Below are 24,622 nucleotides of genomic sequence, written 5' to 3'. Positions count from 1 at the left end.
ATATCTCAGGTAATTGACTCGGCTTTTTTTTCACTCCTCCTCACAGCAGCACGGCGCTTTAACCGGCCGGATGCTGGGCGTCCATGCGGAAACTAGAGTGTGTTGTTCCACTGCAGTGAAGCTGGACGCTCATTGGATAATAATGCTTGGCATCGGACTACTGAGCTTCAATGGGGTCCATGGGGCAGTGGGCTGGCCTGGACGCTGAGCTTCTGCGTGCTGATTGGATAATCTGTCTGAAGCTTGACTGACAGCGAAATGAGCAAGTCAGCGATCTGGAAGTAAAGACTTGCACCAGAGCGCTTCTGAAGTTTTTCACTCTGCTGTTCTGAGTTGATCCGGAGGCTTCACTGATCCTCACAGACTTTGTGTTTGTGAAAAACGACTAGCGTTGTGTTTGGAGACTGGTTTAGGTCACTCTGCGGTTTCTGTCACCAACCAGCTCCAGCTGCTCGCAAGCTGTTCACAATAGCAGACAGTGTGAATGTTGTCAACCGGATTTTGGCGAAGCCATTTGATACTCTTCCTTAAGAAGAGAAATTTGTGTTAAAGTGCAGAACAGATCAACTCCTAAGACTGAGCTGCTGCAAAAGGAGGGGAAAAGTACCAGGTCTCTTCAGCGGTCCTGGTCTGACCAGGTGAGCTGCTGGCTAAAGTGCTGTCACCAGTAAAATGTCCTGCTGGCCCCGCCTCTGATGAAACCATCTCAGGGATGTGTTGTCTGGTCAAACTGGGCTTTGGGGATCTGTCTAACTTTGACAGGCTGTACAGAAGACATGAAAGCTGATAGAATCCACATACAAATCAACAGACACATGGGGTGGACGAGATTCGTCCTGAGTACCTTAAGTCTCTGGATGTGCAGGGACTGTCTTGGTCAATAGCCCTTATGAATATATTACAATCGAGGCCCGTGACGTCGCCCGGTATGGCGCAGCCGGGGCCCCACCCTGGAGCCAGGCCTGGGGTTGGGGCTCGCAAGCGAGCGCCTGGTGGCCGGGCCTTTGCCCACGGGGCCCGGCCGGGCTCAGCCCGAAGGGGCGACGTGGGCCGACCCTCCAGTGGACCCACCACCCGCCGAGGGAATCGTAGGGGCTGGGTGCAATGTGGATTGGGTGGCAGCCGACGGCAGGGTGCCCGGCGACCCGATCCTCAGACACAGAGACTAGCTCTAGGGACATGGAATGTCACCTCGTTGGGGGGGAAGGAGCCCGAGCTTGTAAGAGAGGTTGAGAGATACCGGCTAGATATAGTCGGGCTCACCTCCACACATAGCCTGGGCTCTGGAACCCAACCTCTCGAGAAGGGCTGGACTCTCCACTTCTCTGGCGTTGCCCGCGGTGAGAGGCGGCGGGCTGGTGTGGGTTTGCTTATAGCCCCGCAGCTCAGCCGCCATGTGTTGGAGTTCACCCCAGTGAACGAGAGGGTCGTATCCTTGCGCCTTCGGGTCGGGGATAGGTGCCTCACTGTTGTTTCGGCTTATGGGCCGAACAGCAGTGCAGAGTACCCGGCCTTCTTGGAGTCCCTGGGAGGGGTGCTAGACAGTGCTCCGACTGGGGACTCCATTGTTCTACTGGGGGACTTCAACGCCCACGTGGGCAGCGACAGTGAGACCTGGAAGGGGGTGATTGGATCGCATGGCCTCTCTGATCTGAACCCGAGTGGTGTTCTGTTATTGGACTTCTGTGCTAGTCACAGTTTGTCCATAACGAACACCATGTTCGAGCACAGGGGTGTCCATAAGTGCACTTGGCACCAGGACACCCTAGGGCGGAGGTCGATGATCGACTTTGTTGTCATGTCATCTGACCTTCGGCCGCGTGTTTTGGACACTCGGGCGAAGAGAGGAGCAGAGCTGTCGACCGATCACCACCTGGTGGTGAGTTGGATTCGCTGGCGGAGGAGAAAACCGGACAGACTTGGCAGACCCAAACGTGTTGTGAGGGTCTGTTGGGAACGTCTGGTGGAACCCTCTGTCAGCATGGTTTTCAACTCCCACCTCCGGGAGAGCTTCTCTCATGTCCCGAGGGAGGTTGGAGACATTGAGTCCGAGTGGACCATGTTCTCCACCTCCATTGTCGAAGCAGCTGCCCGGAGCTGTGGTCGTAAGGTCTCTGGTGCCTGTCGTGGTGGCAACCCCCGAACCCGGTGGTGGACACCGGAGGTGAGGGCTGCCGTCAAGCTGAAGAAGGAGTCCTATCGAGCCTTGCTGGCTCATGGGACTCCCGAAGCAGCTGACGGGTACCGGCAGGCCAAGCGAACTGCAGCCCGAGCGGTTGTGGAGGCAAAAACTCGGGTCTGGGAGGAGTTCGGGGAGGCCATGGAGGAGGACTATCGGTCAGCCTCGAAGAAATTCTGGCAAACCGTCCGGCGCCTCAGGAGGGGAAAGCAGGTCTCCGCCAACACTGTTTACAGTGGAGGTGGGGAGTTGCTGACCTCAACTGGGGATATCACAGGACGGTGGAAGGAATACTTCGAGGACCTCCTCAATCCCGTCGCCACGTCTTCCGTGGAGGAAGCAGAGGCTGAGGTCTCAGAGGTGGACTCGTCCATCACCCAAGCTGAAGTCACCGAGGTGGTTGGTAAGCTTCTCGGTGGCAAGGCACCGGGGGTGGATGAGATTCGCCCTGAGTACCTCAAGTCTCTGGATGTGCAGGGACTGTCTTGGTTGACACGTCTCTGCAACATCGCGTGGCAGTCGGGGACAGTGCCTCTGGACTGGCAGACCGGGGTGGTGGTCCCCCTGTTTAAAAAGGGGGACCGGAGGGTGTGCTCCAACTATAGGGGGATCACACTCCTCAGCCTCCCCGGGAAAGTCTATTCCAGGGTACTGGAGAGGAGGATCCGACCGATAGTCGAACCTCGGATTCAGGAGGAACAATGCGGTTTTCGTCCTGGTCGTGGAACAGTGGACCAGCTCTATACCCTCCATAGGGTGCTCGAGGGTTCATGGGAGTTTGCCCAACCAGTCCACATGTGTTTTGTGGACTTGGAGAAGGCATTCGACCGTGTCCCTCGTGGTGTCTTGTGGGGGGTGCTCCGGGAATACGGAGTCCGGGGCCCCCTGTTAAGGGCCGTCCGTTCTTTGTATGACCGGAGTAGGAGTCTGGTCCGCATTGCCGGCAGTAAGTCGGACCTGTTCCCGGTGCATGTTGGACTCCGGCAGGGCTGCCCTTTGTCACCGGTTCTGTTCATCATTTTTATGGACAGAATTTCTAGGTGCAGCCAGGGGCCGGAGGGGGTCCGGTTCGGGGACCACAGGATTTCATCTCTGCTTTTTGCAGATGATGTTGTCCTGTTGGCTTCATCGAACCAGGACCTACAGCATGCACTGGGGCGGTTCGCAGCCGAGTGTGAAGCGACAGGAATGAGGATCAGCACCTCCAAATCCGAGGCCATGGTCCTCGACCGGAACAAGGTGGCTTGCCCTCTCCAGGTAGGTAGAGAGACCCTAGCCCAGGTGGAGGAGTTTAAGTATCTTGGGGTCTTGTTCACGAGTGGGGGACGGATGGAGCGTGAGATTGACAGGCGGATCGGTGCAGCGGCTGCCGTGATGCAGTCGTTGTATCGGTCCGTCGTGGTGAAGAAGGAGCTGAGCCGAAAGGCGAAGCTCTCGATTTACCGGTCAATCTACGTTCCCACCCTCACCTATGGTCATGAGCTTTGGGTCATGACCGAAAGGACAAGATCCCGGATACAAGCGGCCGAAATGAGCTTCCTCCGTAGGGTGGCTGGGCGCTCCCTTAGAGATAGGGTGAGGAGCTCAGTCACCAGGGAGGAGCTCAGAGTAGAGCCGCTTCTCCTCCACATCGAGAGGGGCCAGCTGAGGTGGCTCGGGCATCTGTTCAGGATGCCTCCTGGACGCCTCCCTGGGGAGGTTTTCCGGGCATGTCCCACCGGGAGGAGACCCCGGGGAAGACCCAGGACACGCTGGAGAGACTATGTCTCTCGGCTGGCCTGGGAACGCCTTGGGATCCTCCCGGAAGAGCTGGAGGAAGTGTCTGGGGACAGGGAAGTCTGGGCATCCCTGCTGAGACTGCTGCCCCCGCGACCCGGCCCCGGATAAGCGGCTGAAGATGGATGGATGGATGGATGTCTTGGTTGACACGTCTCTGTAACAGGGCGTGGCGGTCGGGGACGGTGCCTCTGGATTGGCAGACCGGGGTGGTGGTCCCCCTGTTTAAAAGGGGGACCGGAGGGTGTGCTCCAACTGTAGGGGAATCACACTCCTCAGGCTCCCCCGAAATTCTATTCCAGGGTACTGGAGAGGAGGATCCGACCGATAGTCGAACCTCGGATCCAGGAGGAACAATGCGGTTTTCGTCCTGGTCGTGGAACACTGGACCAGCTCTATACCCTCCATAGGGTGCTCGAGGGTTCGTGGGAGTTTGCCCAACCAGTCCACATGTGTTTTGTGGACTTGGAGAAGGCGTTCGACCGCGTCCCTTGTGGTGTCTTGTGGGGGGTGCTCCGGGAATATGGAGTCCGGGGCCCCTTGTTAAGGGCCGTCCGGTCTCTGTAGGACCGGAGTAGGAGTCTGGTCCGCATTGCTGGCAGGTAATTGGACCTGTTCCCGGTGCATGTTGGACTCCGGCAGGGCTCCCCTTTGTCACCGGTTCTGTTCATAATCTTTATGGACATAATTTCTAGGTGCAGCCAGGGGCCGGAGGGGGTCCGGTTCGGGGACCACAGGATTTCATCTCTGCTTTTTGCAGATGATGTTGTCCTGTTGGCTTCATGGAACCTGGACCATCATGCACTGGGGCGGTTTGCAGCCGAGTGTGAAGCGACAGGGATGAGGATCAGCACCTCCAAATCCGAGGCCATGGTCCTCGACTGGAGGAAGGTGGTCTCCAGGTCGGTGGAGAGACTCTGGCTCAAGTGGAGGAGTTTAAGTATCTTGGGGTCTTGTTCACAGTGGGGGACGGATGGAGGTGAGATTGACAGGCGTATCGGTGCAGCGGCTGCAGTGATCCGACTCACCACACCACTTTTGTCTCTGTGAGGCTTCCGTGACGCACAATACGAACTGTTATTCTGAGCGCGCACGTCGCACATGCTTCCTTTTGAAAGTCGGCGATTTGTACGGCCTGCAGAAAAATCATGTACAACAGAACAACCGTTCTATCTGCGTTCCGTCTACAGAACGGAATCATCGCAGCAGTGTCTGCCTCTGCAGTCCAGTGGAGGAGGTTGCCAGATCTGTTGATCTAGCCCGTAAAAAAATCTGAAACTCATAGAAAGCAGCCCAAATCTCCACCTTGGTTGAAAATCCACGTTAAAACCGTATTTGTATGATACAAAAACATGTCATAAACACATAATCATTTAATCAACCCATCCAACATGTTCAAAAAAGAAGCTTGATTTGGCGGAAACCCCACCCAATCTGGCAACACAAAGCCTCTCCGGTCAGAGCTGTTTTGTTTTGAGAACACGATGACGTGCGCCGTGGTTTGGAAAGGGAGATCCCGATTGAATGCGCTGACTTGTAAACAGGGTAACTCTCTGTCTGTTACAGCATGTAAACGGGGTTTTCCTCATGTTTCAGAAACCAGATATTGACCTGAACCCAAATTTTAGCTGCATGTAAACGTAGTCAGTGATGCGGTCGTTGTCTCGGTCTGTTGTGGTGAAGAAGGAGCTGAGCCGAAAGGAGAAGCTCTCGACTTAAAGGATACTTCAACATTTTGGCAAATTGGCTCATTTAGCTCAATTCCTCAGTCATTTCGAACAGCATACTTACTGTTTCTGTGAGGGCGAGCTGTTGTTTATCCAGAGGTGAGTCGGGGAAGGTTTTCGGGACGGACACAATGGAAGTGGACGGTATTTTTGTTCCCCCTCGTCAAACTCATCAAATACACAATCCAACAACCCCAAAACACTTTGGTGGACACGTTATAATCCACACATTCACTACGCTGTGGAACACCAACAAATAATATTGTAGTGTTACTGAAGCAAATACTGGGAACCACTTTTTCTTTTGAGATCACTACACCCAGACGGTGGTTTGGCCCGCCTCCCCTCTGCGCTCCAGCTCAGATGGTCGCTGCTGGACGGCCTTAAACGAAGCAGTCCAGAGGTGAAGTTGGGTTGCAGCTGGGAGAGAGAGAGGGAAGATAGAGAGAGCAATCATTCTGGTCCTTGAGTCTTCAGGGAGATGTTTAGTCCTCCAGGGTTCCAGACACAATCAGAAGGTCTCTTGTTTTGGTGGAAGGAGCCGTTGGACCTTCCTCTGCTGGTTCTCCTCTTTCCAGACAGAAGCCGGTTTAACCCTCTCGCTGCTGGGGACGTCCAACTCGCGTCTCAGTCGTCCATAACCCAAACTGTCCACCTTTCGAAAGAGTTCGCACAAACAGTCAGTCTCAGCTTTTGCCCGTTGATTTGAAAAGACCGTCCTCCCTTGGACGTCTTTTGTGGCGGCGGTCTTCTTAGTCCTCCAGAGGATCAGGTCGCAGCAGCGGCCAATCAGCAGCAGGCCGATCGTCATGAATCGAAAAATGTAATCATCCACAATGACCTCGACGGACAGGGGTCCAGGCATGTGACCCCCCTCCACTTCTCCCAGGCGTCAATCACATACCCAGCATGCCGAGTCCCGTCCGGACAGGCAGGATCCTGCTCCTCTGCTCTTTGTTGAAAAACTCATATCAATTGCGTAGAGAGACCAGCTGATCAATTTCATATTTGGTTTGTTCGAAAAAACAAGTCCAGTGATTCCTCCAGTAAAACAGACGAGACAGAGAGCAGCAGAGACCAGAGGGACGGAGAAGCAAACAGGGACGATAGAAAAAGTGTCCTCCGAGGGGCAGCAAAAGAAGATGTCTCCTCTGAGCCTGGTCCTACAAGAAGTCTCCTCTGAGTGTGACTCCTCTGACGGTGATTGGAGGAGGCGGAGTCAAGATGGCGCCAGCACTGTTCGCAGCGATGCATCTGTCCCCTCTGCTAATGCTAGTTTTTATGTTTAGCTTTTATTTTCATGATGTTTCAGCTCTTCTGATCGCCAGTCACTTTTAAACATCAAAGCGTCCTATGAATTGCTGGTCAATCGTGGAGGCCACAAACAAGGCTTCAGTCCTCCTCCACCTCTCCGGTCTATACCAGTGTTCCTGCAGAGAGCACCTTGTTTCACCCCCAGGAGAAAGCGCCCCAAGAGAAGGGGCCAACGCTCTGGTGCTCTTGTCCGATCCAGTTCGGTCCAGTTCCTTTGCCACAGCACCTCTCGCTGTCCCTGGCTTCGGATCGCGCCGTGCGCTGCATGATACCTGTCTATCCATATAAACACAGCAGAGCAGCGGTAGCGGCACGGCTCCTAGCTAGCGCGGCTCCCAGTTAGCGAGCGTTACGAGTGAACTAAACATGTCGGTGGTGGCCGACAACGACAGCGAGACGCTCTATCCTAACCCGAAGAAAGTGTGTTTAGCAACACTGACTGCACGCTGAAGCTAGCCGGGTAGCAGTGGGGCCCCATTAGGTAGGTTCCAGACGTGTCATTGTAATGTGTCTGGGGGGTTTCAAGTTGTGTCGCTGATATCCGCCATCTTCTCCGCCGGCCCCCTTCGAGCAACTAACCGGTGAGTACTCGGAAAGGGCCCCATGCGGGGGATTTTCGACACGTTGTCGTTGCAGCGTTGAGTGTAGCGCCTTAAATTTGTCATTGAAATTGACTGATGTCAGCCGTCCCTCGGGGCCCCCTTCAGCTCGGGGCCCTAGCCAGTAGCGGCGCCTCTGGCTGGAGAGAAGCAGCTGCTGCTCATTCTGCCTCCGATTTAAACAAACAAACAAAAATCCTGGGCAGTGTGGTGGTGGGACAGGACTTCACCCCAACAGGGCCCGAGGGTTTTCAGAACCCACCAACCCTACGTAAATGACGCCTCTGCTGTGGATCCTCTGTTAATCAGTTCATCAGATTTTAATTAGTGGAGTGTAACTACAGTTTGGTATCCAGTTGTACAGTCACTGTTCTCATAATGTTTCAACGCCTCATTTGACAGGTATTCTGAATGTAATTCATCTGGGAAAAGAGAGAAAACAAACAAAAATAAAATTAAAGATGAATCTAAATGTTTGTTCCATTATTAGTTAAATTTTTGCTGATATCGTGATAATATCGTTATCGTGATATTTTTGGCCCACGATAATCGTCAAGAGAAAATTTGATATCGTGACAGCCCTAGCATCGCCAGAGCGCCACAGAAAACAAAATATGACAGTAAAAGTGACGGCATCTCGTGGACGGAGACAGCAGCCTGTCTGGAGGGAGGAGAAGGTCTGCCGAGGGAGTCGCGCCGGCGCCGCCCCGCGATTCAGAAAAAAGAAAAAAAAGGCTAAATAAACTTTAATATTAAATGATAACGCACTGACAATATATGTGCTTAATTTTCTCTAAATAATCTGTAATAAAGGAGCAGAGAAACAGTCTGTAGAGCCGGAAAAGCTTGTGGAGGATGTGTGGAACACTGCGCCTGAACGCACAGCGTGGAGCGGTGGAGCGCCGAGGCTCCAAAGCCACGCGAAGCAGGACGACCTTTAAACGCCCTGCTGAGCGGCTCCATGCTGCCGCTCCGACATTCCGATGCACCACCATTTAGACACATCACCATTCCCAAATACCGCTATTCCGACACGCAAACGTCTCACCATTCCGACACGGAAATGTGCGCTCCGAGTGAGAGACTGACTCGGCGCTGTCCGGTGCTGAACTGCAGATTTACAATGACAGCAAATTCTCATCTAAAATGTAAAAAAAACTACAAGATTTAGATATAATTAACAGCACTGGAGGCTTCAATCATCTCCTGTTGTTTTTTAAATCATGTGGAGAGTGAGCGCGCTGGTGATCTGTGTTCTGATTAATTTCCTAAATAAAGTTTTAGCTTCTGAAATCTGATTTTTAAACAGTTCTGATGAAGCTTAATATTTATCTGGATGCTGCGGCTTCATACTGAACCATTTCACTGTGAATCTGGACGACCCGCGGCGTCTGGAGATAAAAAATAATATTCAGTGTGACGCCGGTTTTGTGCCACATGCGTCAATGTGCACAAAGATACACACCCCCCCCTACTGTACTGTACAACATGAAGGCACCTGGAATTAATCAGTGACTGAAGGAGTCGTCTGCAGCGCCGTCATTGATATCTGTAATATAACGCCAGCTGCAGGAAGACGCTCGGCTCTGTGGAGAGCTCCTCCAGCTGGAGCTTAAAAAAATAAATTAACCGATAGTATTAACCGGTCAAAGTTCCTGTTATCGGTTAACGGTTAAACGGTTAACCATGTGCATCCCTACTCTGAACTTTCTCCGTCTTAATGAACAAAAAACTGAGATTGTTGTTTTAGGTGATTCCACCCTCCCTGAGGGCGTGGACAGTGCTATTGCTCCGTTGTCTTCCTTTAGCAGGCCGTTTGTAAAAAACCTGGGTGTGTTCCTAGATCCAGGTCTTACCGTGGATAAACAGATCAGTGCTGTTGTTAAAAACTGTTTTTTCCAGCTGAGACTAATTGCTAAAGTCAAAACATAACTTCCTGTCACAGACTTTGAGAGAGTGATGCACATGTTTACACAGTGCACCCAGATTGCTGTAATTCCCCGTCTGTCAAGCTAAATCAGGCCTCCCTTCAAACGGTGCAGTTAGTGCAAAATGCTGCAGCTGGAACAAAGCCGTATGAACACATCACTGCAGTCCTTCAGAGAATTGATTTTAAGATTTTACTTATGGTTTTTAAATGTTGGTATGGTCTGGCTCTTTCATATCTTAGTGACCTATAATCTGTTCACAAGCTAGGGATGGGTACCCTTCACATCTGAATCGATACGATACCGATACTCGATACCTGCGAATCGATACCAGTATTTTTCAGTAACTGTTTTCGATACTTTTTTTTTTTTTTTTGGGGGGGGGGGGGGGGGGGGGGGGGATGCATTTGGTAATTAAAGTTATTTTGTATATTTAAAAAAATAGACAAAACCTCAGAATGTTGAACATTTATGCTTCAATAACATCAAGTGAAATAACTCCAACATAGAACTTGAGAAAAATGTGTGTGGGGATAAAGTAAATAATTTAAATAAATAACAATAATAAATAACATAATAAAAATAAATAGACTCCAAATAAATAACTGTATGAAATGTTTCACATTTGCACCTGCTGCCTGTACAGTAACAAACAACTTTCAAATTAAATAACTGTATAAAATGTTTCACATTAGCAGCACCAGGCCCCTCTACAGTCAACAAACACTTCAAGGTTTACTGGAGGATCCTCAGAACCAATCAGAATTGTATGGTTCCAACTCGTAATTGGGCAGTCATAATGCCAATCCAAAGCGGTCCCACGTGGGACCTCCCCACGTGGGACCGCTTTTGCGTGATGACATATCATGTCGAGTCGCCGCCTCGATGCGCAGAGCATTGTTTAGGAAGTGATGCAGCGGGAGCGACCATCACAGAAGCAGAAGCCGCAGAATCGGCTTGTTCATCCCGTGAACGCCTCTGAACAGGGGCGGGGGGGCCATCGGGAGGTTTCCCGAACGGCCGGTGTGTTCCGGGCCGGTGGGGTCTATTCCGACCGGCGGCCCCCCCCCCCCGCCCGCTCTCACGGCCCGTGTGCGTGTCCACTCTCCCGGTATATTATATATTTGCTCCCAGTCTGCGAGTCGAAGCACGAACACCCCCCCCCCCCCATATTATCGGATAAAACGGGTCTCCAAACGAAGCTCCCGGGCTGAATTTCAACCCCACCCCGACCCTGCCTCCGAAGACGGCCAGCCACAAAAAAAGAACATTGTTTGAGATGGCAGAGGAGAGAAGAAAGACCATAGAAAAGAAGGCAAAACTCGTGTTTTACTGGGAGATTCCTTTACGAGGCGGCGGACATTCAAAGCACAAAGGGATTTAGGACTGATCAGGACGTGGGGACGTTTCTGCTGGACAGGTAACCTGCTGATTATCCCATTCTAATGTGTTTCTGTTGCATAAACACATAAGACACTACTTTACGGATCGTATTCTTATGTATGAGTGGAAGAAGAGTCCGACATGATTACAGATGTGTTTTAATCCTATGAAAGACGACGCTCCAGTTGCGTGGATGTAAACAAACTGACATGCGGCTGACGTGCACGCTCCCACAGTCTTCATGCAGGGAGCCGCGCATGGCAGCGCTCCAAAAATGGCAAATCGGCCATGTTGTACGAAATCGGCGGAGAATCCTCCAGTATACCTTTAATCAAGAGCCATAGGATACGATACACACATCTTTAAAGAAATACTCCGAAGATTTTGGACCCACGTAACCGCGTCACCGTGTCCTCTGCTCTTGCCGATGCATAACGTCAAGGTGCGTTCAGGGTAAAAAAAAAAAAAAAAAAAAAAGGTGCGTTCAGGTAGCGAAATGTGGTACCGACGGATTTCCCATGAATCGATACTCGGTACTTCAGCGGGAATTTGGTCGGTACCAAAAAAATTACGGAAATTCGGTACCCATCCCTATCCCAAGCCAGTCAGAATGCTGAGGTCCTCCTCTCAGTTTCTCCTAGATGTTGTTTGGACAAACTGCAAAACCAGAGTCTGGTTCTACAGGAAGTCTCCTCTGAGTCTGGTTCTACAGGAAGTCTCCTCTGGGTCTGGTTCTACAGGAAGTCTCCTCTGAGCCTGGTTCTGCAGGAAGTCTCCTCTGAGTCTGGTTCTACAGGAAGTCTCCTCTGAGTCTGGTTCTGCAGAAGGGGCCTTCCTATTAACGCCAGGTTTTTCCTTTTACTGTCTCTTTTTGCCGTTTCCTGACATGACTGTGACATATTCTTTGGCACAATAGAAAGCGGGGGTAGCGGGGCGGGGTCAGGCAGTGGGGGGGGTCAGGCAGCGGGGTGGGGTGAGGCAGCGGGGGGGGTCAGGCAGCGGGGCGGGGTGAGGCAGCGGGGCGGGGTCAGGCAGCGGGGCGGGGTGAGGCAGCGGGGCGGGGTCAGGCAGCGGGGCGGGGTCAGGCAGTGGGGCGGGGTCAGGCAGCGGGTGGGGGGGTCGGGCAGCGGGGCGGGGTCAGGCAGCGGGGGGGGTCAGGCAGCGGGGGGGGTCAGGCAGCGGGGGGGGTCAGGCAGCGGGGCGGGGTGAGGCAGCGGGGTGGGGTGAGGCAGCGGGGTGGGGTGAGGTAGCGGGGCGGGGTCAGGCAGTGGGGGGGTCAGGTAGCGGGGCGGGGTCAGGCAGCGGGGGGGGGGTCAGGCAGCAGGGCGGGGTCAGGCAGTGGGGGGGTCAGGCAGTGGGGCGGGGTCAGGCAGCGGGTCGGGGTCAGGCAGCAGGGCGGGGTCAGGCAGCGGGGCGGGGTGAGGCAGCGGGGTGGGGTGAGGCAGCGGGGTGGGGTGAGGCAGCGGGGTGGGGTGAGGTAGCGGGGCGGGGTCAGGCAGTGGGGGGGGTCAGGCAGCGGGGCGGGGTCAGGCAGCGGGGCGGGGTCAGGCAGTGGGGCGGGGTCAGGCAGCGGGTGGGGGGGTCGGGCAGCGGGGCGGGGTCAGGCAGCGGGGGGGGGCAGGCAGCGGGGGGGGTCAGGCAGCGGGGGGGGTCAGGCAGCGGGGCGGGGTGAGGCAGCGGGGTGGGGTGAGGCAGCGGGGCGGGGTGAGGCAGCGGGGCGGGGTGAGGCAGCGGGGTGGGGTGAGGCAGCGGGGCGGGGTCAGGCAGTGGGGGGGGTCAGGCAGCGGGGCGGGGTCAGGCAGTGGGGGGGGATCAGGCAGCGGGGCGGGGTGAGGCAGCGGGGGGGTCAGGTAGCGGGGCGGGGTCAGGCAGCGGGGGGGGGCAGGCAGCAGGGCGGGGTCAGGCAGTGGGGGGGTCAGGCAGTGGGGCGGGGTCAGGCAGCGGGTCGGGGTCAGGCAGCAGGGCGGGGTCAGGCAGCGGGGCGGGGTGAGGCAGCAGGGCGGGGTCAGGCAGCGGGCGCACACCCGCATCTGGCTTGATTGACAGATCATCCCAGAGCTAGCCCCGCCCCCTGAGGACGGCTCTCCCGTGTCCCGACCACAGACCACAGCTGTTTGATCGGCACCAAACAGCCTCGGTGAGACTGCGCTTCAATAAAATGAAGTGCCACTGTCAATGCGGGACACTATCTCAATTTGCACGACGCGTGAAAAGTATTTAAAATGCGGGACTGTCCCGCACAAAGCGGGACATCTGGTCACCCTAAGTGAGGTTAACTGGTGACTCGAAATTGCGCCGAGGTGTGAATGTGAGGGCGGCTGGTTTTTCATCTGTAAGTGCCGGCCCTGCGGCACACTGCGACCTGTCCATGGCGTATCCCGCCTTCAGCCAAAGTAGCTGGGACTGGCTCCAGCCCCCCGCGATCCTCCAACGACCAGGCGGGTTACATAATGGATGGACTGATAAAGGACACAATGTGAGATCAGAAAATAGCACAGCTCCTTTTACGAGCATCGTGTCCGAACACAGTTGTATGAAAAGGCATATTTGTACTGTACACCCACATGCAGGATCAAACAAAAAACAAAGTCACTGACCTTCTGTCTCTGGTGCCAGAACCAAAACAAAACTGAAGTTCACAATGTACAAATGGCCAATGAAATCACATCTGATTCCTACACTGAAAGAATATTGACTGTACTCGTACATGTTTATTGAAAACAAGCTGTCATGAGGGACGCATGCTGTTTGGATAAGACACTGCTGTTTTAATTCAGCCTGCTGCTGTTGGGCCCGACTGCCAAAACAAACAGCCCTCCATGTGTGGGTGCTGTCCTCGCAAAGCGTGACGTCCACGTCCGGCTTCATTTCATCCACATTCGTTAACATTGTGAAAAATCCCGAGTACTCGTTGAACAATGTGGTCACGGCAGGCCGACCATGAAGCGGCCAATTTCCATGAGCTGAATTTTCACGTCACGGGCATTACGGAGCCGTGAACACCAAACTCCTCTGGGCTCATGAAGGTCCAGCCCTGAATACATCCACATCCAAATATCAGGGACTTTTGCTTTCAACCAATGTTCATTTCAACTGGATCGAATCCTGATTTAAAGCAAGTTCAAATGCCTTCAAAAAAAACAAACTTTTCTTAAACCAACAGGTGGCGCTGTCACTGTAAAAACAAAATTGATATAAATGTTTTCAGGGTTGGACCTTCATTAATCCTGGTGAGTTTGGTGAAGACTGAACCATGTACACTGATGTTACAGCTGTTCTGGTTTCACTTCCTGTTTTATGCAAAAACGCAAAATTTGTCGCTAAGCTGAGAGAGATCACCCGCTTAATGACAACTCAATTGAAGCAATTCTGAAAATTCAATGCCTTTAGATGATTTCACCAATTTTCAAGTCGATAGGATGAAATCTCTTGGCTGTATTAAAATAAATAAATGGTTTTGACATTTTTTGGCTAATTTTCAAATTTAACTAGAGACAGCGGCTTTCCTGTCAATCTGACAAAAGAAAAACTGAGTAACAAAGTAACAGCAGCCAGACCTCCATTCTGCTGCTTCCATGCTGGACAGGACAGGTTGAAAAAAACCCAAAACAAACCTCTGAATAGGCGAATTGGATCATGTTGACGTGTTCAAAACACTGCCCACATTCCATTCTCCTCGGTAAAACCACTGAGTGTTTAACACGTCCAGATGATGCTGTGGAGCCATTCTGCCCCGCACATGTCAGGAAGTAATGACCCGTGAACATTTCCTACAGGCCTGATTTGCTTTGATGAGTTTTAACTAGGGCTGTCACTTTAGTGCATTAATTAGATTAATTACTTACACCGCAAATTAGTGCAGTAAAAAAAATTAATCAAAGATCAATTATAGCACACTTGAGAGGCAGTTCAATGTGAATAGAAATGTCTTATTTAGAGGCATGTTCTACTGTAGTATTCATTCTCAATTGCTGTATTAAAGGGCAACTTCAGTTTTTTGACACCTGGACCTCATTTCTAGGTGTGTCATGCTCATATACTCACTCAGACAGACATGGTGCAGCTCGGAGTCCTTCAGAAGTTATTTAGATCCAACCGATGTAGCCGCACTTAGCGGGGGCCACGGCAGGGGAGCTTCAGCGCGGGACATCATCTCTGCAAAGTCGCTCATTTCAGCTCTATTTCTTCATCCATCGCCAGTGTTATCATAAAGTCAGCTCGTCTACCGTCTTCTGGTGGGTCAGCTGACAGTTTTCGCTAACTTAGCCACAATTAGCTCGGATGGGAACGTTGGAGCTCCTCTCCCCAGCAGAGAGGCACTTTGAGTCGGCCTCGGCTGTCACGGCGCCCCGGCGTCTGACTTCCAGGGGCCGAGTTGGAAAATGGCCTCAGCTGCTCCACGGAGGCTCCGGACACCGGCGAAGACGCACGGCTCGCGCGCCGCCGCTGGACGTCTCTCCTCGCCGGGAGGAAGCGTATCTCCGCTCCCCGGCGGACACGCGCTCCACGCCGGCCGCGGGACGTGGCCGGAGCTCTGTCCTCAGCGGGAGACTCCAGATCTCTGCCGCCCGGCGGATGCGCGCTCCGGACGCCGCCGGAGGCCCCCCTTCCGACCGAAAGGCAACCCAGCGCCGATGGATGAAGAAATACAGCTGAAATTAGTGATTTTGCAGAGATGATGTCCCGCGCTGAAGCTCCCCTGCCGTGGCCCCGCTAAGTGCGGCTACATCGGTTGGATCTAAATAACTTCTGAAGGACTCCGAGCTGCACCGTGTCTGTCTGAGTGAGTATATGAGCATGACACACCTAGAAATGAGGTCCAGGTGTCAAAAAACCGAAGTTGCCCTTTAAGTTAGTTTTAGTATTTATTTTGAATTTAGTTTGCTTCAGTGGATATTTGAGACTCAGCCTCATTTTATTTCAGAATTTTTTTTTTTTCTACATCTGTACTGCATTTCTGAATCGTGCACCAGGCTGAACTGGTTTGCTGGGATGAACTTCAACTTTTTCTTCTTTTGAATCTCTTTAATGAAACTCACTGAAAGTGTTCTTTAAGTTGCCTGATTGGGCTCAGAGTTTATTTTGGACGAGACGTCCTGACTGAGCTTCAGTCATCATCAACAAAAATGTGGATTTCAAATCTTCTCTAGTCATTTGATGAGTCCTGCACTACGTCCCTGAATTTGAATTTCTCCACTTGGGGACCTTAAGCAGATATGAGATTAAAATGTGATTGATTAGATTAATTAATTACAAATCCTGTAATTAATTAGATTTTTTTTTTTGATTGCATGACAGCACTAGTTTTAACTTTACAGATACGATATGGTCCCACGCACCCTCAGTCGTGTGACCGGCTTCAAGGCTTGGGCCCCAACAAGAAGGACCAGAGACGGATGAGACGGCAACAAGCAGCTGCAGACATTTGTTTTGGTGGCCGACAAGCAGATTCAGCCAGTCACCTGGACATGACAACTCCTTCCACGTCAAGCTGGAGTTCTACTGGGAACAGACTGAAACTTAGCCCAGCAGTGCTGGAACTGCGTTGTGGAAATGTGCCACAAGATTCCTAGAAAACGACCTTCACTAGTGTGTTTATGCTCCTGACGTCAAACGTGGACGAAGACGGCTTTGTTCCTGTCTTCCAGCTGTCATCGTCCTGCTGCCACGTCAGAGAATACTGGAACCATGATGTGTTAGACAGCGTTGGACAGCGTTGGACAGCATTGGACAGCATTGGACAGCGTTGGACAGCGTTGGACAGCGTTGGACAGCGTCAAACATAACCTGCTGTTCTGTGAAGGCTCACTGTGTTTGAAGTCCAGTGAGGCTCTAGAGGCATGGAGCAAACAACCACCAATAATGCAAGAAGTTTTGAATATTTGACCGTTGGAATGTGATTAAGCTAATGACATCATAATATGCCAATAATGTAATAATACGTGGAGGAAGATATGTCCTCAATGAATGAATATGCCGAAAGCTTTCTGTGCAGCTAATGTTGACAAGAAAACTGCATGAAATGCAAAGAAAATATTTTATTCTACAAAATATGTATGCATTCCATTGAGCACTTTATGGATGTTTTAATGCTACTGCCCTTATCCAGAATGTCTTGTTCTTATGTGAGGGATGTCAGCAGCATCTTGGGCTCACTGATTTCTGCGAATATACGAGGGGGGACCGGAAAGAAACCGGACTGTGTTTATAAAATTAAACCAAGAATGATTTCAGACTTTTGGCCATTACATGTGGCTATAGCATAGCCTTAAGCATCACTGTGAAAAATTTCACCTCCCAAAGACACATAGGCAGCTCACAGCCAGTGTTTGTTACTACAGTCCCTCCCCTCCTTCGAAAAATCCCAGAATGCTCCGGCGCCTCTGAACCAGGAGCAGAACCAGGCTGTGGACATGTCCAGGAGCTGAAAGGCAGCTGGAGGACGATGGAGGCTGTCTGGAAGATCCTCCCTGCTGCGGCGCTCCGGGAGGCGGTCAGGCTGAAGCGGCGGCGCTGTGGGAGGGGGGGACTGTTTTACCCACAGGGCTCTGCGGTAAAACAGTTCCTGGTGAAAAACGGCATGGCCCTGCTGCTCCATCCGCCGTATCCCCTCCATTCAGCCCCGTGAGACTTCTGTCTCTTCCCAAGAATGAACACAGAACTGAAGGGGCGGAGCTTTGATGACGTGAAGAGGTGCAGAAGAAATCGAAGGACGCTCTTAAAGGGACCATTACGCAGCAGCATGCTGACTGTTCTGAGCAGTGGAATCCCGGCTGCAGCGCTGGATTCAAGCCGAAGGAGAGGACTGTGAAGGTGACGGTGTTGATTAAATGTGAAAATAAAAAAATAAAGAGTTATAACCACAGTCCGGTTTCTTTCCGGTCCCCCCTCGTAGAAATGTTGAAAATGGCCACAGCAGCTCCACAGCTCACTAGTCAACAAACGAAACTGCAAAACCAACCCAACCTGAAGAATGAAGTCAAAACAACTTCATAAATCACTCCTTCCATCAAAGCCGTAGCTGTTGATGTATTTAGTGAATTGGTCAAATTACACCAACATTACTGAAATCTCTGTCACTATCTACGTTGTTTCATATTTTGACATTTGAAATTCTTCTTGACATTTTACTGTTGCAGTCATTTTAACCTTCTAGACGTTTAACCAAGCTCCACCCTCCGCTGGGAAAACATGGAGATAATGCTGAAGTGCATAAAAGATGTAATTCCACAGAAATTCCAGCAGGGGGCGATGGTGCTGGTTTCAAAAAGAGCCCGGGTCTCATTGGAACTCATTCAAAAATGCTGATTTTCAGGGTGTAAAAGCTCCTGGTTTCAGACCGGGTCCTGGTCTCTGTCTCTCTCTTTCTACAGCCGAGTCGTCTGGACCAGACTCTGATTTTCACAAAAATCATCTGTTGATTTTACATTACGAGTTAAAGTTTTGCATAAATGGCCCTATCACAGCTCCTCCTGTGCCCACGTGGTGCGGTCACGTGACGGGCTGGACCAATCACATTTACATCTGGTTTACAGTGTTTAATATGGAGACGTCCTGCTGGACTCGCTGAAGTCTTCAGAACGGGATTTTGGATTTTGGGTGACGTCAGGAAAGCGTCCTCCGTTATATTTTCTATCTATGGGTTTAACATCCTAGATCTGTTTTATTGCATCGATGTTTTCACTATCGGAGCTCACGGGGTAATCCAATACTCGTACGCCAGTCAGCAGCTGAGCTCGCTAGGAGCGAACACGCCGGCGCCTTCACTGGACTTCCTGACATGGTGGTGAGACAACAGCTGAGTCGATCCACCCGAAAGCCACAGAGAGAAAAATCCTCCCTACCACCTCTTAGAAGGTGCAGAATACAATGCATTCTGGGTCAAAATCCCAAACAGTTAATTCACAAATCCCACGCTGCATGGATTCCCGAGTATGGATGGTGAATGAATAAGCGTGGGTGAAGGAGGGATGAATGGATGAAAGGATGCACTCATCCAGGATGAATCAAAGATGCATAGAGGATGAATGAATGAATGAAGGAAACTGACAGATGAAAGTGATGAAAGAAAGAATGCATTTCTTTCATGAAACATGAATAAGTAAAAAACATAAGTAAACAACAGTGACCGTTGCAGCTCTTTTCATTCCTGTCCCACAGAGCAGCTGAGACCATGTGGGGGGGGGGTTCACCTGGGAGGACGGAGGCGTAGGCCTCGGTCCTGTGCAGAGCGGACAGCAGCATCTGGAAGTTCCTGTATCCACAGCCCCAGCCTCGGTCCCCGGCAGAGGAGCTGTAGTGGTCTGTGTCCACGCTCAGCCACACCCGGACGCAGTCCGGGCCTTCAGTCCGGTAGTAGTCCTGCAGCGCCCCCACCACGCCTGTGTGCAGAGGAACGCCGTCAGCTGGCAGCAGAAGAGCCCAGAGTCATCAGCAAACACTCATCCAGTCCGGTCAAACTGGCAGCGGTGCACGGCATAACAATACTTCCCTGAAGCTGTAATGCTAATTCATTCTCTAGACACAGACTGAGTGCAACGTGTGCAACGACAAACTGCCTTTTCCTGAACCACACTTCGACCGCTGTTAGTGGGATCAGATCACATGGATAAAGAAGTGAAAACATCCTCTGATCAAACCCAAACACTAATTTTTGCTGCTTTAAGAAATGAAGTTCGGAGGTTGGCCGGTTTGAATCCCCGAGTTAGCACTGTGGAGCTTGCCCACCCTGCTCAGCGGTCCTGGTATGTGCCAGGGAGTCTGAATGGGATGGTGGCTTACATGGAGATGAGGAGTCAAAAAGGACAATCTGCTAATTTTACAAATGTGGCATAACTTAAAAATTGAATCAGGTTTCAGTGTATTTACTGCCAACAAACGTTAAGCTGGGAAATAAAGACCTCTTTCTGTGCAGGATCATCCTTTGAAGCAGACTGAAGTCTGGAGCTTTGACTGAACAGTGCTGTCCTGAAATTTACTGAAGCTGGATTCCAACTGCTCTTCGCACAGGATGTCCACAGCCTCAGCTGTCCACACTGAAACCAGCGAACACTCCATCAGGAAGCCTGTAGCTAATGACACCCACAGCTAATATGCCCCTCCTCCACTTTCCCATCAACACTCAGCCAATGTCGGTTTAACAAGAAACACAGACGGAATATAATTCCCTGCCTACGCACGAGTTCATGTACTGATTCCATAAAAGTTAATGTCTTCAGTGACTCATGGTTTTTTCAATCAGAACCCAGTGAAGGTTCAGAACAGGGTTTTTCCAGAACGTGTTGAAGATATCTTCAGATTTGAGTGGGCGGGGAAGAAATCAAGATCAAGAGTCTTTACTGGTGTTGTGCAGAGCACAACCACATTTTGGTCAGCAGCTCCCTGACCCGACTGTAGGACAATGTTTTATTCCAGAAATTGTATTCTCAAAAATGAGGTTGTATTATAATCGAGGACTAGACTGTCATTACACATCCACTCCACTAGATGGAGCCAAAGTTCCGGTGACCAGTAAAACACAGTGAATGTATGCTTGTATGTTGCTAAAAAGGTCAGGATCTGATGAAAAATGGAGGAATGTGACCATCTGGAACGAAGGGGCTGGAAAGCTAGACAAGTGAGCAAACTAACGGAAGCAAAGTTTTGACGCCAACTTTAAATTGATGGTTATCCATTTTTAATACTGCAGTAATATTTATTGATCTTAAAGCTACACTAAGGAACTTTCAGTTTTTGTTGATTTTGGCGGCGCCAGTGGACAAAAGCGGTAGTGTTTTGCCTGACCGAATACTACAGTTCCCATGAGGCCTAGCGCGTGGCGTCGTAAATTGCTGCTCCCGGTGGGCATGCTGTCGGACTGAACTCGCCTTCATTTGTTTCCAGTGGCTGTGTGAAGGACGGATAGCGACGAGGTAATGAATCTAAATGAATCTAATAGTGGCTAAACAAAGTTATATCGTGATGTGACGCATGCCGTAAAGCAGTCCGCACATTTGGAGCTTTTTAGTGTGCAGGGTTCCCACCACCCTCCTCACAGCTGCTTAGTCCAAGTGAAAGCAATACTGACGCCCTCAGCCCGTGACAGAGGGTCATTCAACTAGTTGTAAGTCGAAGTATCATCACAAAAGATGTTAAAATGTTTTATTAAGGTTGAAAAGTTCCTTAGTGTAGGTTTAAATCACATTAAATGTTATTATCTCTGCTGTGAGTTTTCCTAGAATAATTGTACAATAAAAAGTTGCTTTATGAGTAACCTTATTGTCTTCATATGTTTGGAGAGACTGCCCTCCAAAATCAGAGCTACGAACAGATAAAATGAAAAAAGCTGAAAAAGGGGGAGGAGCCACTGGAGTAGGACGTGTGGAGAGACGCTCCAGCAGACTTGGGTTAATACGCCTCTTTGTGTTTCTTCCTAACTTTATGAAGCCACAGTGAGTTTTGAAACGGACTTTTTCACGTCACCATTTTGACCGAGTCAATAAGCAGAGATTCACTGGAACCTCGGAAAGAACCCGTCAGTCGCCGCCCGCTGCGCTCAGTAAGACCTCGGGTTCGAGTACCTCAGCTCCACCGGATCACTCCGCCTCCCCCGCCGGTACCTGTGATATGGATGCACTGAAGTTGGACGTACTTGCTTCCCTGAGAAAAGACATTGCCACCGTTTTCAACGAGCGTCTTTTGGTGACGATTTGGCCACGATTAGAGCCGATCTACTACCGGTGAAAATGCAACTGGAGAACGACAGTGCTGCTACGAACGCCGAGCTAGCCGAGCATGGCGGTCTCGCTCTCTGGCTGCAGGACGAGATCGTGGAGACGAGCACCAGACTCCCAGGTGAACAGCCCAGGTTTCCAGGCTGGACAGTAAATGTGAGGACCTCGAATCCATATCGTGGCGGGATAACATCAAGCTCGTGGCGTCGCGGAGGAAATGGCTGCCGATACCGCCACCGTGGCGGCCGTCCTCAAGGAGGCTTTCAAACTGAATAAAGAGCCACTTCTGGACCGTGAACACAGAACCTGTCAGCTGACGCCACGTCCGGGTGAGAAACCACGTCCCATCATCACCAGGTTCCACCACTACAGGTACAGACCATGTCCCATCATCACCAGGTTCCACCACTACGGTGAGACCACGTCCCATCATCACCAGGTTCCACCACTACGGTAAGACCACGTCCCATCATCACCAGGTTCCACCACTACAGGTACAGACCACGTCCCATCATCACCAGGTTCCACCACTACGGTGAGACCACGTCCCATCATCACCAGGTTCCACCACTACAGGTACAGACCACGTCCCATCATCACCAGGTTCCACCACTACGGTGAGACCACGTCCCATCATCACCAGGTTCCACCACTACGGTGAGACCACGTCCCATCATCACCAGGTTCCACCACTACAGGTACAGACCACGTCCCATCATCACCAGGTTCCACCACTACGGTGAGACCACGTCCCATCATCACCAGGTTCCACCACTACGGTGAGACCACGTCCCATCATCACCAGGTTCCACCACTACAGGTACAGACCACGTCCCATCATCACCAGGTTCCACCACTACAGGTACAGACCACGTCCCATCATCACCAGGTTCCACCACTACGGTGAGATCACGTCCCATCATCACCAGGTTCCACCACTACAGGTACAGACCACGTCCCATCATCACCAGGTTCCACCACTACGGTGAGACCACGTCCCATCATCACCAGGTTCCACCACTACGGTGAGACCACGTCCCATCATCACCAGGTTCCACCACTACGGGTACAGACCATGTCCCATCATCACCAGGTTCCACCACTACGGTGAGACCACGTCCCATCATCACCAGGTTCCACCACTACGGTGAGACCACGTCCCATCATCACCAGGTTCCACCACTACGGGTACAGACCATGTCCCATCATCACCAGGTTCCACCACTACGGTGAGACCACGTCCCATCATCACCAGGTTCCACCACTACAGGTACAGACCATGTCCCATCATCACCAGGTTCCACCACTACGGTGAGACCACGTCCCATCATCACCAGGTTCCACCACTACGGTGAGACCACGTCCCATCATCACCAGGTTCCACCACTACGGGTACAGACCACGTCCCATCATCACCAGGTTCCACCACTACGGGTACAGACCATGTCCCATCATCACCAGGTTCCACCACTACGGTGAGACCACGTCCCATCATCACCAGGTTCCACCACTACGGTGAGACCACGTCCCATCATCACCAGGTTCCACCACTACAGGTACAGACCACGTCCCATCATCACCAGGTTCCACCACTACAGGTACAGACCACGTCCCATCATCACCAGGTTCCACCACTACAGGTACAGACCACGTCCCATCATCACCAGGTTCCACCACTACGCTGCCAGAGAGGCTTGTGGGATTCCGGTTGGCAGAAGGAGGATCTCCGTCCTCCCTGGCTCTGGCAGCCTTTAACGAGGTTCTGAGACAGCTACGGGGTCTGACACGGCCTGTTCTAGCCTGCCGTCTTGGGATTGGTCATAACGGGGAGGTGAAGGACTGTTCCAGCAGAGGACGCCGTGGCCTACGGCAGGAGGAAGAACACTGCCTGGTGGTTCATCACGGGGGTGTTCTCACGCCTCCAGCTGACTGATATTGCTATAAAGGGGGCTGCTTTTTGCACATGGTTCCTTCTTTCTTATTTTTTTCTCAAATATCACGCGTCAAACAAGATCTTGTTGCGAGTGCCCTGTTTGCTCTTGTAACTGTCAGCGAATTGGGATGTTTTGTTTTTTTGTGTGAGTGAGTCCGAGGGAGTCTGTCTGATCAGGTTTAGCTCAGGGTTCTCCGAGTTGTTGTCATAGCTGGATGGTTTTCCTACTCAGTCTGTATTTTGTGTTCTCCCTTTTGGAGACGCCATTTCATTTTCTTTTTCTGTTGTTTATTTTGGGGAACATTCTCCTGTTGGTGGTGGGGTGGGAATGAGAGGCTGGTCAGCCCTGGCTGTTTCAACTTATTTTTTGGAGAATTTTTTTTTTTCTTTCACTCACCCATAAATATGTTCTGATGATTCAAACCCCAGCACTTCTGGCATGGGCAAGCCGATTCGTTTTCTGACTTGGAATGTACGTGGCTTGGGCAGTCCTAAAAAAAGGGCCATTGTCTTTAATCATCTGAAAAGGTTAATCCTGATGTACTTTTTCTACAGGAGACTCATCTCAGACTAAAAGGTCTCCCGGGGTGGGACAGGTCTGCCACTCTAACTTTAATTCTCGAGCTGGAGGTGTAGCTGTTATGTTTAACAGAAGGATTCCGTTTCAGTCACTGACATCCCTGCTGGTCAGGAAGGCAGGTATATTATAGTCGGTACACTTATTCAAACAAAAGTGGTATTAGTGGATGTTTATGCACCAAATTTTGATGATGCCAACTTTTCCAATTGTTTACTTGGTAATATACCACATTTAAATACTCGTCTGTTGACCTCTGGAGGTGATCTGAATCATGTGTTTGACCCTGGACTGGACGGTCCGGCTCTTCCTCCCTGTCAGCTATGGCTAAATCGTTTTCTGACTTCATGACCCAAAATGGTTTGGTTGACCCCTGGAGAGCCCACAATGAATCCCTCCATGAAAAAGTTTTCTTTCTTTTCTCCAGTGCATCAGTCATATTCAAGAATAGATTATTTTTTTGAGGACCATAGAATTAATGTGAGTGTTGTTTC

At 51.2% G+C, this 24,622-nt stretch overlaps 1 protein-coding gene across 10 annotated transcripts in view; it reads right to left on the bottom strand.

The window, feature by feature from the left end:
• zufsp (zinc finger containing ubiquitin peptidase 1) overlaps nt 1–24,622 on the bottom strand; it is a 63,409-nt gene that overhangs the window by 21,499 nt on the left and 17,288 nt on the right. For all 10 annotated transcript variants that reach the window (XM_030103524.1, XM_030103526.1, XM_030103525.1 and 7 more), the window contains one exon: nt 19,099–19,287. In XM_030103524.1, coding sequence (XP_029959384.1) covers nt 19,099–19,287 — 189 coding nt within the window. The remainder of the gene's footprint in view (nt 1–19,098; nt 19,288–24,622) is intronic.

The sequence above is a fragment of the Salarias fasciatus genome, chromosome 11 (assembly GCF_902148845.1).
Source record: "Salarias fasciatus chromosome 11, fSalaFa1.1, whole genome shotgun sequence".
Taxonomy (NCBI): domain Eukaryota; kingdom Metazoa; phylum Chordata; class Actinopteri; order Blenniiformes; family Blenniidae; genus Salarias; species Salarias fasciatus.
This window is presented reverse-complemented; position numbering and strand designations above follow the sequence as displayed.